The sequence below is a fragment of the Mustelus asterias genome, chromosome 15 (assembly GCF_964213995.1).
Source record: "Mustelus asterias chromosome 15, sMusAst1.hap1.1, whole genome shotgun sequence".
NCBI lineage: Eukaryota > Metazoa > Chordata > Chondrichthyes > Carcharhiniformes > Triakidae > Mustelus > Mustelus asterias.
Window position 1 is genome coordinate 50,069,942 of NC_135815.1, and position 16,179 is coordinate 50,086,120.

At 44.2% G+C, this 16,179-nt stretch overlaps 1 protein-coding gene across 6 annotated transcripts in view; it reads right to left on the minus strand.

The window, feature by feature from the left end:
• Window positions 1-753: 753 nt before the first annotated feature.
• Window positions 754-16,179, minus strand: part of LOC144504505 (clathrin heavy chain linker domain-containing protein 1-like) — a 70,653-nt gene continuing 55,227 nt past the window's right edge. For 4 of the 6 annotated variants that reach the window (XM_078229881.1, XM_078229880.1, XM_078229878.1 and 1 more), the window contains 3 exons: window positions 15,502-15,704; window positions 10,946-11,125; window positions 754-1,533 (listed from right to left, as the gene is read on the minus strand). In XM_078229881.1, coding sequence (XP_078086007.1) covers window positions 1,325-1,533; window positions 10,946-11,125; window positions 15,502-15,704 — 592 coding nt within the window. In that variant the 3' untranslated portion in view covers window positions 754-1,324. The remainder of the gene's footprint in view (window positions 1,534-10,945; window positions 11,126-15,501; window positions 15,705-16,179) is intronic. The other 2 variants (XM_078229879.1, XM_078229883.1) reach the window with 2 other exon arrangements.

A 16,179-nucleotide genomic window follows, 5' to 3' on the forward strand; every position in this document is an offset into this window, starting at 1 on the left:
AAAAGATAAAATTATATTATGATAAAATTCTACATTTTTTTAAAGCTCAGTTATAATATTTTCATTTCTATTTTAATCCATTTATTTCACTTTTGGAAAGTTTAAATGAAAACTGAAGGGATTGTGTACTTTTAACTTTCTAGTTTGTTTTTTTGAAGAACATTTCATTGATTAGCTGTTTACCCTGCTGGCTGAAATCACTGCACCAGGATGCCTTGAGATCTCTTGACTCGGCACCAGATTTAAACTGCCACTGGGAAAGGAGAAGCCTGTGCCACAGCGATCGATAGATCTTAGTGTGCTGCTTTCTTCTCGGTCAGTGATGAATGTCAATTGGATAATTCAGTGGCATTAAAGTTTAAGGAAGTTCACCATATGTGCACAGGTCCACAATGTCATAGATGCTTCATGATTGCATTCTTGCATGTTCTGTGTGCCTCCATCTAATAGATCCCACCATGTGAGATGTTGGCGCCTAATGCACAGCAACACTAGAATCATAGAATAGAAAAGAATCATAGAATCCCTGCAGTACAGAAGGAAGTATTCGGCCCATTGAGTCTGTACTAACCACAATCCCACCCAGGCCCTATTCCTGTAACCCTTATTTACCCTGCTAATCCCCCTGACACTAGGGTCAACTTAACATGGCCAATCAACCTAACCCGCACATCTTTGGGCTGTGGGAGGAAACCGGAGCACCTGGAGGAAACCCACGCAGATACTATGGATACCAAGAAACATTACAGTTTTAAAAGAAAAATATATTTTATTAGATAAATGTGAGCTTGATTCAGTTAGTACCATGTTTCCTTCTATGACAGAGGATCATGGTTACAAGTACCATTTACAGAGTCTGGCTACAGTATAGTACTAAGGAAGTGCTGCATTGTCAGAGATGCCACCTCTTGGATGAAAAATTAAACTGCAATCCCTTTTATTTATTCAAGTAAATGTACAAGATCCCATGGCATTATTCAAACAGCGAGGACCTCTCTCAATGTTCTGGGAAACATTCATGCTTTATCCACCGTTTAAAAGAAACAGATTATCTGGTCATTCATTTATTTACTGTTTATAGAGCTTTGCTGTGCACAAATTGTCTGCAGTATTTGCCAACATGACATTTCAAAAGTAATCCATTGATGATAAAGCACTCCAGCATGTCCTGAGGATGTGATAAACTGCAATATATAAAACTACAAGAGTTTAAAAATGACTTGTAACATCTCAGTAAAACGTTCATCTTTTAGTTGGAATGCTATAAAACATGCATTGTTTTAAGCAAAGTACAAATCCTGTCAATTCTCAGTGAAAGTCCGTGCTACAACAAAACATGTTCTGTTAATCTTGCACCATCATTATCATCATCGGTTGTAATCGTTATTACTGTTCCTCCTTCTTGTGATGTGAGCACAGTAAAAATGCTGTCTGCCAAGGCATTGTAGTTTTGAATGTTGCATGCATCTGCAATGTCCTGCCAATCTTCCAGTGTACAGTGAGTATCGTTAAGGATAATCTGCTCCAGAGCACCTATGTATATGATTATAATAATGGTTTAATTTTAATTATTTTTTCACAACATTGATATCACTATTAAATTTATTACATTGTAGTAAAGTAAAGAGGAAATCAAATGGAAATCTTGTCTTCATTATTATGGTCCTGAATTTCCTTGGCAGACAGAATTTACATCCATAGGATGTCCCTGGTAGCTTTCAAAGATTTGCTATCCAAAAAATTTAACTTGGTTGAAATTTCACAGTGCACATCTTGTCCTTCATGAAGTGTTGGTTTTCATTACTCTGATCTTCTATGACCCTCACTGGTTCGTTGTCCTAAAATACTGAATTCAAAACCTTTGCACATTTTTTACCAGTCCCTCTATGCCTTATTTCCGTTCTACTCTGTACCATCATCCAGCCTTACATTCACGCCCTTAGTCTACACTACTCTAACTTTCATTAAAAAACCTGCATCATGGTGGTGCCGTAATGTGGCAATGCAGATTTCAGCTTCTTTTTTTCTTTTTAAGTGGTTTGTTTTTCTTTCTCGACACATTTTAATTCAAGTTAAATCTCTGTGATAGAGTAATTTTGAATTTAATTGAATTGTTATCACATGTATTGGGATACAATGAAAAGTATTGTTTCTTGCGCGCCATATAGAGAAACCATACCATTCATACAGTACATAGGGAAGAAGAAAAGGATAGGGTGCAGAACATAGTGTTGCAGTTACCGATAGTGTAAAGAGAAAGATCAGCATAATATGTGATAGGACCGTTCAAAAGTCTAATGACAGCAGGGAAGAAGCTGTTCTTGAGTCGGCTGGTACGTGTTTTCAGACTTCTGTATCTTTCTCCTGACGGAAGAAAGTGGAAGAGAGTATGTCTGGGGTGCGTGGAGTCCTCGATTATGCTGGCTGCTTTTCTGAGGCAGCAGGAAGTGCAGATGGAGTCAATAGATGGGAGGCTGGTTTGTGTGATGGACTGGGAAATGGTCACAACCCTTTGTAGTTTCTTGCGGTCCTGGTCAGAGCAGAAGCCATAACAAGTTGTGATGCATCCGGAAAGGATGCTTTCTATGGTGCATCTGTAAAAAATTGGTGAGAGTCATAATGGATGTGCCGAATTTCCTTAGCCTTCTGAGAAAGTAGAGGCATTGGTGGGCTTTCTTAACTATAGCATCAGCATGGAGGACCAGGACAGGTTGTTGGTGATCTGAACACCTAAATACTTGAAACTCTCACCCATTTCAGTTCATCACTTTTGATGTAGACAGGGACACGTCCTCCACTACGTTTCCTGAACTTGATCATTATCTCCTTTGTTTTGCTGCCATTGAGGGAGAGATTATTGTCATTGTACAATTTGACCAGATTCTCTGTCTCAGCTGGGATTCTCCCAGCCTCCTGCACTGCTCGAGTAGCACAGCGGGCCAGGAGATATCAGTGGGTGGGGGGGGGGCTCTGGCGGGACGCACGACCGGCGTCTGGCAGATTGCGAGTCTCCCAGGCCCATTTTTCTGCTGTAATCAGCCTCGCACCAGAAATCGGTGCGGAACTCATTATCATATGGAAATGCCATGGCGCTAGCGAGACGGTATTCTCCAGTCCCAATAGCATCTCCCCCCTGTCGGGGGAGGTTCCTGCAGGCAGGTTTTACAATTGCTCCCCACTAACGGGGAACAGACGTACTCACCCCGCTGGTGGGGACAGAGGCCATTGAGGCACCCCGGGAGGTCGGGGGCAAGGGGTGGTGCCTCTTGGGCAGTGCCAGCCTAGCACCCTGGCACTGCCTAAGGGGCAAACTGGCACTGCCCACTGGACACATTGGCATTGCCCTCCAGGCACTGGGCAATGTCAAGGGAGCAGGGCCAGAGTGGGCAGAGCATAGAGCAGAGCAGTGGGGGTGATTGGTGATGGTGGGGGACGCACTGACACTCTGCAAGTGGGACCGTGGGGGAGGGGGTGAGGGGTCGATCAGGGTGGCCATTGCCGGGGGGGGGGGGGGATGGAGATTGGGCTGTGGGTTGGTCTTGGGCTGGCTGGGGAGGCAACTGATGGGGGAGGGTTCAGGAGATCAGTGGGCCAGTGATCAGAAGGAGAGAGGCCAGCAATTGGGAAGCCGAAATGGTGGGGGAGCAGTGCTCATGCACCGATCTCCACAGTGACAGATCAGCATATGCACAGCGGCCCTGCTCAGCATGCTGATTCCGGCCTGTCGGGCAGGATGAGGCCCCACGCCCCCCGACTCACTCTGAGGCACTCTGTATTGCTCAGCGTGTCGGAGATTTGTTCAGGTAAGTACGCCCAAAAAACAGGTGAGAAATTCTCCTGTTTTCTCGCCTGTTTTGGGAGAATCCCAGCTCTCCTTCCTGTACATTGTCTTGCTATTGTTTGAGATCCGACCCACTACAGTGGTGTCATCAGCCAACCTGAAAATGGAGTTGGAGCAGAATGTTGCCACAAGTCATAAGTGTACAAGGAGTATAGTAAGGGGCTGAGGACACAGTCTTGTGGGGCACCAGTGTTGAGGATAATCATGAAGGAGGAGTTGTTACCTATCCTTGAAAAAAAGAATAGAGGCATGGACTATTTTCTAAACGGTGACAAAATTCATAATGCTAAAGTGCAAAGGGACTTGGGAGTCCTAGTCCAGGATTTTCTAAAGGTAAACTTGCAGGTTGAGTCCGTAATTAAGAAAGCAAATGTAATGTTGTCATTTATCTCAAGAGGCTTGGAATACAAAAGCAGGGATGTACTTCTGAGGCTTTATAAAGCACTGGTTAGGCCCCATTTGGAGTACTGTGAGCAATTTTGGGCCCCACACCTCAGGAAGGACATACTGGCACTGGAGCGGGTCCAGCGGAGATTCACACGGATGATCCCGGGAATGGTAGGCCTGACATACGATGAACGTCTGAGGATCGTGGGATTGTATTCATTGGAGTTTAGGAGGTTGAGGGGAGATCTAATAGAAACTTACAAGATAATGAACGGCTTAGATAGGATGGACGTAGGGAAGTTGTTTCCATTAGCAGGGGAGACTAGGACGCGGGGGCACAGCCTTAGAATAAAAGGGAGTCACTTTAGAACAGAGATGAGGAGAAATTTCTTCAGCCAGAGAGTGGTAGGTCTGTGGAACTCATTGCCACAGAGGGCTGTGGAGGCCGAGACGTGAGCGTCTTCAAGACAGAAATTGATAAATTCTTGATTTCTCGAGGAATTAAGGGCTATGGGGAGAGAGCGGGTAAATGGAGTTGAAATCAACCATGATTGAATGGTGGAGTGGACTCGATGGGCCGAATGGCCTTACTTCCGCTCCTATGTCTTATGGTCTTACAGATTGTGGTCTGTGGGTTAGGAGTTCTAGGATCCAGTCGCAAAGGGAGGAGCCGAGCCCTAGGCTACAGAGTTTAGAGATGAGCTTTGTTGGGATGATGGTGTTGAAGGCTGAGCTGTAGTCAATGAAAAGTAGTCTGACATAAGTGTCCTTGTTGTCCAGATGTTCCAGGGTTGAATGTGTGGCTAGGGAAATGGCATCTGCTGTGGACCTGTTGCGGCGATAGACGAACTGTAGTAAATCCAGGCAATCTGGCAAACCATAGAACATAGAACAGTACAGCGCAGAACATGCCCTTCGGCCCATGATGTTGTGCCGAGCTTTATCTGAAACCAAGATCAAGCTATCCCACTCCCTATCATCCTGGTGTGCTCCATGTGCCTATCCAATAACCGCTTAAATGTTCCTAAAGTGTCTGATTCCACTATCACTGCAGGCAGTCCATTCCACACCCCAACCACTCTCTGAGTAAAGAACCTACCTCGGACATCCTTCCTATATCTCCCACCATGAACCCTATAGTTATGCCCCCTTGTAATAGCTCCATCCACTTGAGGAAATAGTCTTTGAACGTTCACTCGATCTATCCCCTTCATCATTTTATAAACCTCTATTAAGTCTCCCCTCAACCTCCTCCGCTCCAGAGAGAACAGCCCGAGCTCCCTCAACCTTTCCTCATAAGACCTACCCTCCAAACCTGGCAGCATCCTGGTAAATCTCCTTTGCACTCTTTCCAGCGCTTCCACATCCTTCTTATAGTGAGGTGACCAGAACTGCACACAATATTCCAAATGTGGTCTCACCAAGGTCCTGTACAGTTGCGGCATAACCCCACGGCTCTTAAACTCCAACCCCCTGTTAATAAAAGCTAACACACTATAGGCCTTCTTCACAGCTCTATCCACTTGAGTGGCAACCTTCAGAGATCTGTGGATATGGACCCCAAGATCTCTCTGTTCTTCCAGTCTTTAGAACCCTACCTTTGACCCTGTAATCCACATTTAAATTTGTCCTTCCAAAATGAATCACCTCACATTTATCAGGGTTAAACTCCATCTGCCATTTTTCAGCCCAGCTTTGCATCCTATCTATGTCTCTTTGCAGTCTACAACATCGTCCACCTCATCCACTACTCCACCAATCTTGGTGTCATCAGCAAATTTACTGATCCACCCTTCAGCCCCCTCCTCTAAGTCATTAATAAAAATCACAAATAGCAGAGGACCAAGCACTGATCCCTGTGGCACTCCGCTAGCAACCTGCCTCCAGTCCGAAAATTTTCCATCCACCACCACCCTCTGTCTTCGATCAGATAGCCAGTTACCTATCCAATCGACCAACTTTCCCTCTATCCCACACCTTCTTACTTTCATCATAAGCTGACCATGGGGGACCTTATCAAACGCCTTACTAAAATCCATGTATATGACATCAACTGCCCTACCTTCATCAACACACTTAGTTACCTCTTCAAAAAATTCTATCAAATTTGTGAGGCACGACTTGCCCTTCACGAATCCGTGCTGACTATCCTGGATTAATCCGCATCTTTCTAAATGGTCGTAAATCCCATCCCTAAGGACCTTTTCCATCAACTTACCAACCACCAAAGTAAGACTAACCGGCCTATAATTACCAGGGTCATTTCTATTCCCTTTCTTAAACAGAGGAACAACATTTGCCACTCTCCAGTCCTCTGGCACTATCCCCGTGATGTGGAGATGCCGGCGTTGGACTGGGGTAAACACAGTAACAGTTTTAACAACACCAGGTTAAAGTCCAACAGGTTTATTTGGTAGCAAATACCATTAGCTTTTGGAGCGCTGCTCCTTCGTCAGATGGAGTGGAAATTTGCTCTCAAACAGGGCGCAGAGACACAAAATCAAGTTACAGAATACTGATTAGAATGCAAATCTCTACAGCCAACCAGTTCTTAAAGATACAGACAATGGTGAGTGGAGGAGGGAGCATTAAGCACAGGTTAAATAGATGTGTATTGTCTCCAGACAGGACAGCCAGCAAGTCCAGGGGGCAAGCTGTGGGGGTTACTGATAGTTGACATAAAGGCAACATCTCGGTTTAGGCCGTCCTCATGTGTGTGGAACTTGGCTATCAGTTTCTGCTCAGCGACTTTGCGCTGTCGTGTGTCGTGAAGGCCGCCTTGGAGAACGCTTACCCGAAGATCAGAAGCCGAATGCCCGTGACCGCTGAACTGCTCCCATTGCATCACATGTCATTGATGAAGACGAACATCTCGCCAAGGCCATCCCTACACCCCCACTTCTTGCCTTCAAACAACCACACAACCTCAAACGGACCATTGTCCGCAGCAAACTACCCAGCCTTCAGGAGAACAGTGACCACGACATCACACAACCCTGCCACAGCAACCTCTGCAAGACGTGCCGGATCATCGACACGGATGCCATCATCTCACGTGAGAACACCATCTACCAGGTACACGGTACCTACTCTTGCAACTCGGCCAACGTTGTCTACCTGATACGCTGCAGGAAAGGATGTCCCGAGGCATGATACATTGGGGAAACCATGCAGACGCTACGACAACGGATGAATGAACACCGCTCGACAATCACCAGGCAAGACTGTTCTCTTCCTGTGGGGGAGCACTTCAGCGGTCACGGGCATTCGGCTTCTGATCTTTGGGTAAGCGTTCTCCAAGGCAGCCTTTGCTACCAAATAAACCTGTTGGACTTTAACCTAGTGTTGTTAAAACTCTTACTGTGACTATCCCCGCGGACAGTGAGGACCCAAAGATCAAAGCCAAAGGCTCTGCAATCTCATCCCTTGCCTCCCAAAGAATCCTAGGATATATTTCATCAGGCCCAGGGGACTTATCGACCTTCAGTTTATTCAAAACTGCTAGTACATCCTCCCTCCAAACATCTACTTCCTCCAGCCTATTAGCCTGTAACCCCATCTCTTCCTCAAAAACATGGCCCCTCTCCTTGGTGAATACTCAAGAAAAGTATTCATTCATCACCTCTCCTATCTCTACTGACTCCATACACAAGTTCCCACTACTGTCCTGGTTAGTCATGCACTCCATGCGTAACCTTTCAAAGCACTTCATGATGATGGATGTCAGAGCCACCTGACAATAGTCATTAAGGCACACTGCCTGGCTTTTCTTTGGTACAGGGATGATGCATCTTCTTGTTGCAGTTAGGGACCTCAGATCGGAGTAAGGAAAGATTAAAGATGTCTGTGAATACCCCACCAGCTGGTATGTGCTGGAGCTGAGTGCCTTCTTTTATTCTTAATATTAATTTATATGTAATTTTTAATGAATAAGCAACATATCCAAAATGAATTTCTATATCGACATTAAAGTGAATTGAAAATAGTATGCATCTCTCTCTCCTGGAATTCATCATAATATCAGATCTTTGAGCTGTCTAGGTCCTAAACTGTGGATTCTAACCAGCCATTAAATGTTGGTTGGTTGTGGGCCATTATAGGCAGCTCCGTCACCACTCTCCCCATGTCAAAAGAATATCAGAAGTTGTAAAGACCCCCTCATTCCCTATTTGGAGTGGTTCCAATCAAAGATCAAGGGATAAAAAAAATTCTGTTCATTTGTACTCTTGGAGGACTCCACTCCAGTTTACAGGACAGAATGATTCAAGCTGCCACTGATGGGTTCTTGCAGGCCTTCCATGGTCATGTATGTGGAACTCAGGATAGGATGTCTTGTCTTGGACAAGGGTAAACCTGGGAATATCAGGCATAAGTGTTTGAATACATGGTTACCTGAAAGTGTCATACTAGGTCAATAAAGCCATAAAGGAGGGCAACAGCATTTTGGATTTTATAAATGGGGCATATAATAGAAGAATAAAGAATTATAACTTTGTACAAAACACACTGGTTTTGGGTGTTCCATGATAGAAACATCCATGGCGTTCAATTTAACTCTCAGTTGAGGTTATGAAAATGACAGTATGCTTCTACCTCAGCAACATTAGGTGGAGATTTCCGTCTCCTGCATAGAGTGCTGGCTGAGGCAAGAAAGCTGGCTTGCAGCTCACCGACTGTACAGCTGGCTTCTCACCACATTGTGCAGCTCTCTATGCAGAAAAAAATCTGCAGATATGGTCACCACCGGAAAAAGCCGGCAATGGTGGGAATCCCCAAGATTGGGAAGCCCTTAGAAAATGACAGGAACCTCCCCCAACATGCAAAAGGAAAACCACTCCCAGGGATCCCCCACATGATAGGGGGATTCCTCCCCCTCCCTCCCCACATGGGGGAAGTGCCAGGGGCAGTGCCAAGGTACTGCCCGGGCATGTCGCTCTGCTCCCTGGGACGACACTTACTTGTGCACCCCCAGCGGGTTCTCTCCGCCTAGTTCCCATTTGACATTATGTTGGCGAGAGGGGGATCCCAACGTAGGGGGAACATGTGACAGTGAAGCCCTCTAATTATGTTATAATTAATTTAAAGGAGGTTCTCAACCTTTATGGGCTTGAACCTCATTATGTCACTGGCAGGAGGCGGGGAGAATCAGAAAATGAGATCTCACAGGTGAGATTCTTGGTTTCCGACACTCACGATATTTTGCGCCCATGTCCTCATTTGTGCTCACAGCAAACATGGGTGCAAAATTGCAGCAATTGTCTCTCTTTGACTCAACTCAACGTATTTACTGATGAAATGTTCATTCAAACCTTTGGCAGCTTTGGACTCGATTATTCCAATGTTTTCTTTGCAATCTCCAAACTTTGAACCACCACAATTTTAAAATCCAAAACTCTGCTGCTTTATCCTAATTGACTCAAGACCCTGTGTTTGCTGACCTATCCTGGCCCCTGTTCCAGCAACAGGTAGATTTTAAAATTCACATCCTTTTTGATCTTCTAGCCGTGGCCTCTTGTGCATCTCCCACTTACATTTCACCACCATTGATGTCTATGCTTCCAGCCATTTATCCCAAGGCTCTGTAATTCCCTTGCTAAATATCTCCTTTTTTCAAGGCACAGCTTCAACAAAGAAATAGGTTTGAAGCATTGTGTTAGCAATCCGAGGATGGAATTTTCACCCAAAAATTCTAAGGGTTCGATCTTACCAGCAGTTCACACCATGCTTCCGTTGCAGCGAGGTTGGAGAATTTGGCACCCAGCCAAATCCCCATTCGCTGCAGCAGAATGGGAAAATCCCACCAGTGTGAACGGACGTAACATTCTGAACGGTGAGAATAATTGAGTGATTGCACCGGTCTCTCAGGTGCGCTTTGCATCACAATGGTCCCACACTCAATCACTTTTTCGAGAGTTGAGAGTTTCGGGACCCTCCCCCAATCGTTAGATCTTAGTGGCCTGTTCCTCCATTCCCTCCGTGACATGGGTTGCCGGCATCGGGACCCTCCCGATGGGTCTTCCTACCTGACCCCCGGTATACCCACATCGTGACGACCAACATGCCTTCCCATCATGATACCCAACATGATCCACCCCTGCATGACACCACTCCCCCGGAGAGCGACCCCGTCATAGCCCACCCCTTCCACCCCCCATCCCAACACCCACTTAGGCCGCACGTGCAGTGCACAACTGGCACTGGAGTATCCAGTGGCCACTGCCGGGCTGTCTGATGGCCACCGCTGGGTTGTCTGGTGGCCACTGCCGGTGTGTCCAGTGGGCACCACAAGTATGCCAGGTGGGCCCCGCCAGGTGCGCCCTACACAGTCATGCCATTGACCATCCGGGGGCTTCAATGACCTCTGAGCCCCCTGCTGTGACCATTGCACCAGGTCTCCGTTTGTGGTGGCCAGTAGTGATTCTTGCCATTATCGCACTGTGCCTGAAAGCCAATGAATTCTGTGCGCTGGGATTTGAATGGGCTATGTATATTTAAATAATAAACTTTTTTGCCATTAGAAAGGTGCCATTAGAAACTATTGCAAACCACTGATTTTTAGGCTCACATACTATTTACCCAGGTCGGTGGGATTCACACCAGGCGTGGCGAGGTGGGAAAATCACCCCCATAATGTCTCTTTTTTTTGTGTTAATTTCTGTCTTGTGAAGTGCCTTGGTATGCTTCAATATGTTAAATGAGTTAAATAAATGTGTTTACCTTGACCAGAATCATAAACCTCCTTCAGAAGATGAAATCCAACTTCTTTGTGATCATTTGAGATCAGCCACAATACTGCAATCCCAGTTGAGAAAACAGCTGGATTTCCATTCCATTCATGGGTCAGACACTGAATAAGCTCGGTACTTGGGCACTTGCTCAATAAGAATAAATAATCATCTTGGAGGAAAACAATCCAAACACAATACATTAGAAAGGGTCAACACCAGGCAGACTGGCAGCACATCCAACTGAATACTGAACCAATGTACGACAGAATGTAACAAGGAGGGTGCCACTGGCTGAGATGAATTTCAACCCTGATTATTTTGCAACAGGAAGTAGTTTAAGCAAAAACTTCTGCAACTTTTAAGGGAAGAATGCATAAAACTTTGAAGCAATGGAAAATTCAGTGTTATGGAAAAGAACAGGTCATTAGTTAATACAGAGTCAAAAGGTTGCATTGTCTCCTATGCTGTGAACATATACAGCTCTAATAGTGTGGCAAGAGATCAGATTCACGTTTCTCAACACACTCTAGTTTAAAATCCATCACACAGGACAGGAGGTGAGTTTGGATTTCTGAGAATTTGGCAGGGAATCTGTACTAGGATTCTATCCATTTACATGGGCTGTTTAAATTCTGGTGTGGGGAGGTGCGGGAATGGCCATGGGCAGATCTTTCACCCGTGTCCTTAATCTGAAGGGGGAGGGAGTTCCTGCACTTCTCTTGTAAATTTAACCTTTCACATAAGCATTGCTGTGAGTTATTTTGAAACTTGTACAAAGGACCCAGCCCCCACTTGAAAAGGAAATTGAATGCAAAGGAGGGCAATTCCCTCTCCAGTGAGAACAGCTGGTTATGTTGAGAGCAAATATCTGAAGAGATTCATTTTGGAAGCTTCATCAAACCTGCCCTCTATGATTGGAACAGCATGGTGTCATTCCATCATTCTGTTTGATGGTATGTTATGGACACCACTGGTACACCTTTGCAGGCACACAAAAGCCACATTCCTGGGATTTGGAATGCAATCTCCAGCTTGGAGCAAAAGTGGATTGTGGTTACACTCTGCTGGCCAATTATAGTGAAGTAAATCCTTAGGAATTTCAGGACTTGACTTCCAGTTTGAGTCAGATTGTTTGGATGGGAATGGGAAGGGAATACAGAAACCAGGCAATTCTCCAAAGGGAGAGAGAATAGTTCACCCTAATGTACCTCCTAATGACCAATGACAGCAAATGTTCAGAGCATTAGTAGCAAACAGAGGAAACATAGACTGAGTCATGACCTAATAGATAACTGAGGGAGACAATTACATTTATAATATTTTATTTAAAAAACTATTCTCAGGTCCAAACCTACAAAGGTGACCTCCAGTTGATGCCAGAATGCACCTGCCTGGGACATGAGGTGCTAATTTCAGTGAGATTCATTCATTTAAAAGACATTGGTAGCCCTCTGGACCACCAATTCTGCCTCTGGACCCACCCACCAGAGGAGGCTGTAAATCCTGGGAGAGTGAACCAGGCTAGGTGAAGTGGAGTGTTGCTGGAAAGAAAGAAAAAGGCTCACTTGGACATATAGACAAATGGGCCTGAAAGGATTTCAAAAATATTCTACTCCATAATGCATGTCTAGGTCCTCAAGTGAGTCCTGCAACATCACTGAAGCAGCTGAGAAACATATTTCCACTTGATGTACTGGAAATCAAAGTTTTTTTGTATTAATAGAATCATAGAATCCCTACAGTGCAAAAGGAGTCCTTTCAATCCATCGAGCCTGCACCGACAACAATCCCACCCAGGCCCTATCCCCGTAACCCCACATATTTATCCCAGTCCCCCGACACCTAGGGACCATTTAGCAGGGCTAATCAACCTAATCCACACAACTTTGAAGTGTGGGAGGAAACCAGAGCACCCAGAGGAAATCCACGCAGATACGAGGAGAATGTGCAAGCTCCACACAGACAGTGACCCGAGTCTGGAATTGAACCTGGGTCTCTGGCGCCGTGAGGCAGCAGTGCTAACCACTGTACCACCATGTCGCCCCACTATCATGGGATGTGAGCATTGCTGGAAAGGCCAGAATTTGTTGATCATCCCAGGTTGTCTATGAGAAGGTAACGGTGAGTAATGGCCTCAACTGTCTATAGTCTATATAAATGATCTGAAAACAGGGACAGAGTGTTACATTGCAAAATTTGCAGATGATACTAAAATAGGTGGGAAAGCTGGCAGTGAAGAGGAGATAAAGAATTTACAGACAGATATAGATAGGCTAGGAGAATGGGCCAAAATTTGGCAGATGGAGTTTAATGGGGATGAATATGAGGTTATCCATTTTGGCTGAAAAAATAGAAAGGCAAATTATTGTCTAATTGGAAAGCAGATTCAAAATGTGTCTGGGCAGAGGGATCTGGATGTCTTTGTTCATGAATTGCAGAAAGTTGGTATGCAGGTACAGCATGTAATAAAAAAGGCAAATAGAATGTTAGCATTTATTGCAAAAGGACTGAGTATAAAAGTAGAGAAGTGTTGTTGCAATTGTATAGGGTGTTGGGTGAGACCACATCTAGAGTATTGTGTCCAGTTTTTGTCTCCTTATTTGAGGAAGGATGTGGAGCAGTTCAGAAGAGATTCACCAGATTGGCTCCAAAGATGAAAGCGTTGACATATGAGGAAAGATGAAACAGTTTGGGCTTATACTTGCTGGAGTCGTGATGGATGAGAGGGGATCTGATTGAGGTATATAAAATGTTAAAAGGGATCGATAAAGTAAACGTAGACCAAATGTTTCCCCTGGTGGGGCAATCTAGAACAAGATATAAATATAGGTTGAAAGGCGGTGTATTTAAAACTGTAATGAGGAGGAACTACTTCTTGCAGAAGGTAGTTAATTTGTAGAACTCGCTTCCCCATAACGCGGTGGAGCCTAAATCATTAAATGGTTTCAAGAAAGAATCATAGAATCCTTACAGTGCAGAAGGAGGCCATTCGGCCCATCAAGCCTGCACCGACAACAATTCTACCCAGGCCCTATACCTGTAACCCCATATATTTACCCTGCTAATCACCTTGACACTAAGGTGGAATTTACCCTGGCCAATCAACCTAACCCGCACATCTTTGGACTGTGGGAGGAAACCGAGGAAAGGAGATGGATATATTTCTGATAAAAGGGAAATAGGGAACAGGTAGGGAGGTGGATTTGAGACCAGGGAGAGATCAGCCATGATCTGATTGAATGGTGGAGCAGACTTGAAGGGCTGAATTGCCTACTTCTGTTCCTAATTCTAATGTTCCAATGCCTCTATCTTAACTTTTTTAACTGCTATAGTCCATCTGATGCAGATACATGTTGTTAAGGAGTTCCAGTTTTTATCCAGCAATACTGAAAGAACGCTAATATAATTCCAAGTCAGGATGATATGTGAGTTGGAGGGAATTTGCAGGTGATCATGTTCCCATGCGTCTTCTGCCCTTGACTTTCGAGGTAGTAGAGATTGCAGGATTGGAAGGTACAGTTGAAGGAGTCTTAGTGAGTTGCTGCAGTGCATCTAGTAGATAGTACACACTGCTTTGAGTGCGGACAGAGTGAATGTTTAAGTGATAGGTGGCGTGTTGATTAAGCAGGTAGCTTTGGCAAGGTACATTTTCCACTCTCCCCATCACCCCAGCCTTCTCCTAGTAGTGTTCTTTAACATCCATATGTATAAACCATCTAAAATAACCTTACAATATAATGCAATCAAATGTAACCATAGTTATCACAAGAACGAACATTAGTTATGACCCATTTTCAGGTTCGGAACAGGCTGGACTGGAACTGGTCCTCACAAACATTTTGCATGTGACCTACCAGTTCCATTGGCTCTCCACAGACAGCTCACACATTTTATAGATGTCAATCTTGGGCATAAAGTTAATACCTGGGAGGAAGTGAGGATCTTGGAGTTAGGAGTACTCCAGATCCTAAATGGTCCGAAAGCAACAATTTTTGTAGTAGGCCCGCTTCTGCTTCGCTCATCTTCAACAAATTTCAGCAAAGGAATCTAAAAGATATCTTAGGTCCTTATTTAAATCTGTAATGGGGTGAGTAAGGAGAGTAAGCGAGTTCTACAAATTAACTAATGTAATAAGTGCAGAGCAAGAGAAACTCAAGGGAATTTACCCCTGTTGCCTTATAAGTAGACATGATAACTGGGTTAGGGTATAGTCATACCTGCTGTGATGCAATTGAAGCAGGTAGCCATTTTGAAAAATCAAACCTAAAATGTCTGCTCCCTGATTGACTCGAGTGAGCAGTTTTAAAGCAGCAGACAGACATGATTGAGACCAATAAAATGCCAAGATGTTCATTTATAACATTAACAATTATGAGGGTTTGCAGTAGACTACATTTCCTCTTTCAGCTAAGAAATAGAGGAAATTTTGTAATAGTTAATTTCTCAACATAGGTTACATTCAGAAAAAAGGTTTCTATCTAAATTCTTAGTTCAATCTTAATTACATTTCCCAGAATATAACTAAATTACTTCTCAAAAACTTACCCAAGCTGAACCTTTTGGATTCATGAATATATGTCATTGCCCCAGAAATCTGCCCACACATACACATGCAGAGAGCAGCTTTCTTGTACACATTACACTTGTTGTAGACAATTTGAGCCAGGGCCATGCATGTGTCCTTACTCCGCAGTTTAGTATCTCCATAATTGTAAATCACATCTCCCAGTGTTTCAGAATATGTCAGTCTAGAGATGACAAGACAAGGAAAACATTTTACCAAAGAATCAAAAGGGTTTTAAATAAAGGAATAAAAAATACACACAGGTTGTTGGATGGAAATGAGTCATTAATTAAGAATATTTGGAGGTAAAATTCAATCTCAATGGCATGCACTAAAAGGTCAGTAGCAGATCAGCTACCCATTATACAACCTACCTTATTTTCCTTTCCACTGACCTCAATGGCAAAGACAAGCAATTGTGGTGTATAATTGGGAGATAATCTGCTTTCACTCATTTTGCACTGTCCTCCCAAAATTGAGTCTCACCGTCTTTTTGTTTTTCTCTGCACTTTTTCTTTGGTGTTAGTGATTGTTTTAAATTCCTCCCTCCCTTTTGCTCCTTGTGCTTCTAGGGATGCTTTTTGTCTTCTGTTGTGAAGACAGATATAAAGTACATGTTCAAAGTCTCTGCCATTTCCTTGTTTCCCATTATTCATTCA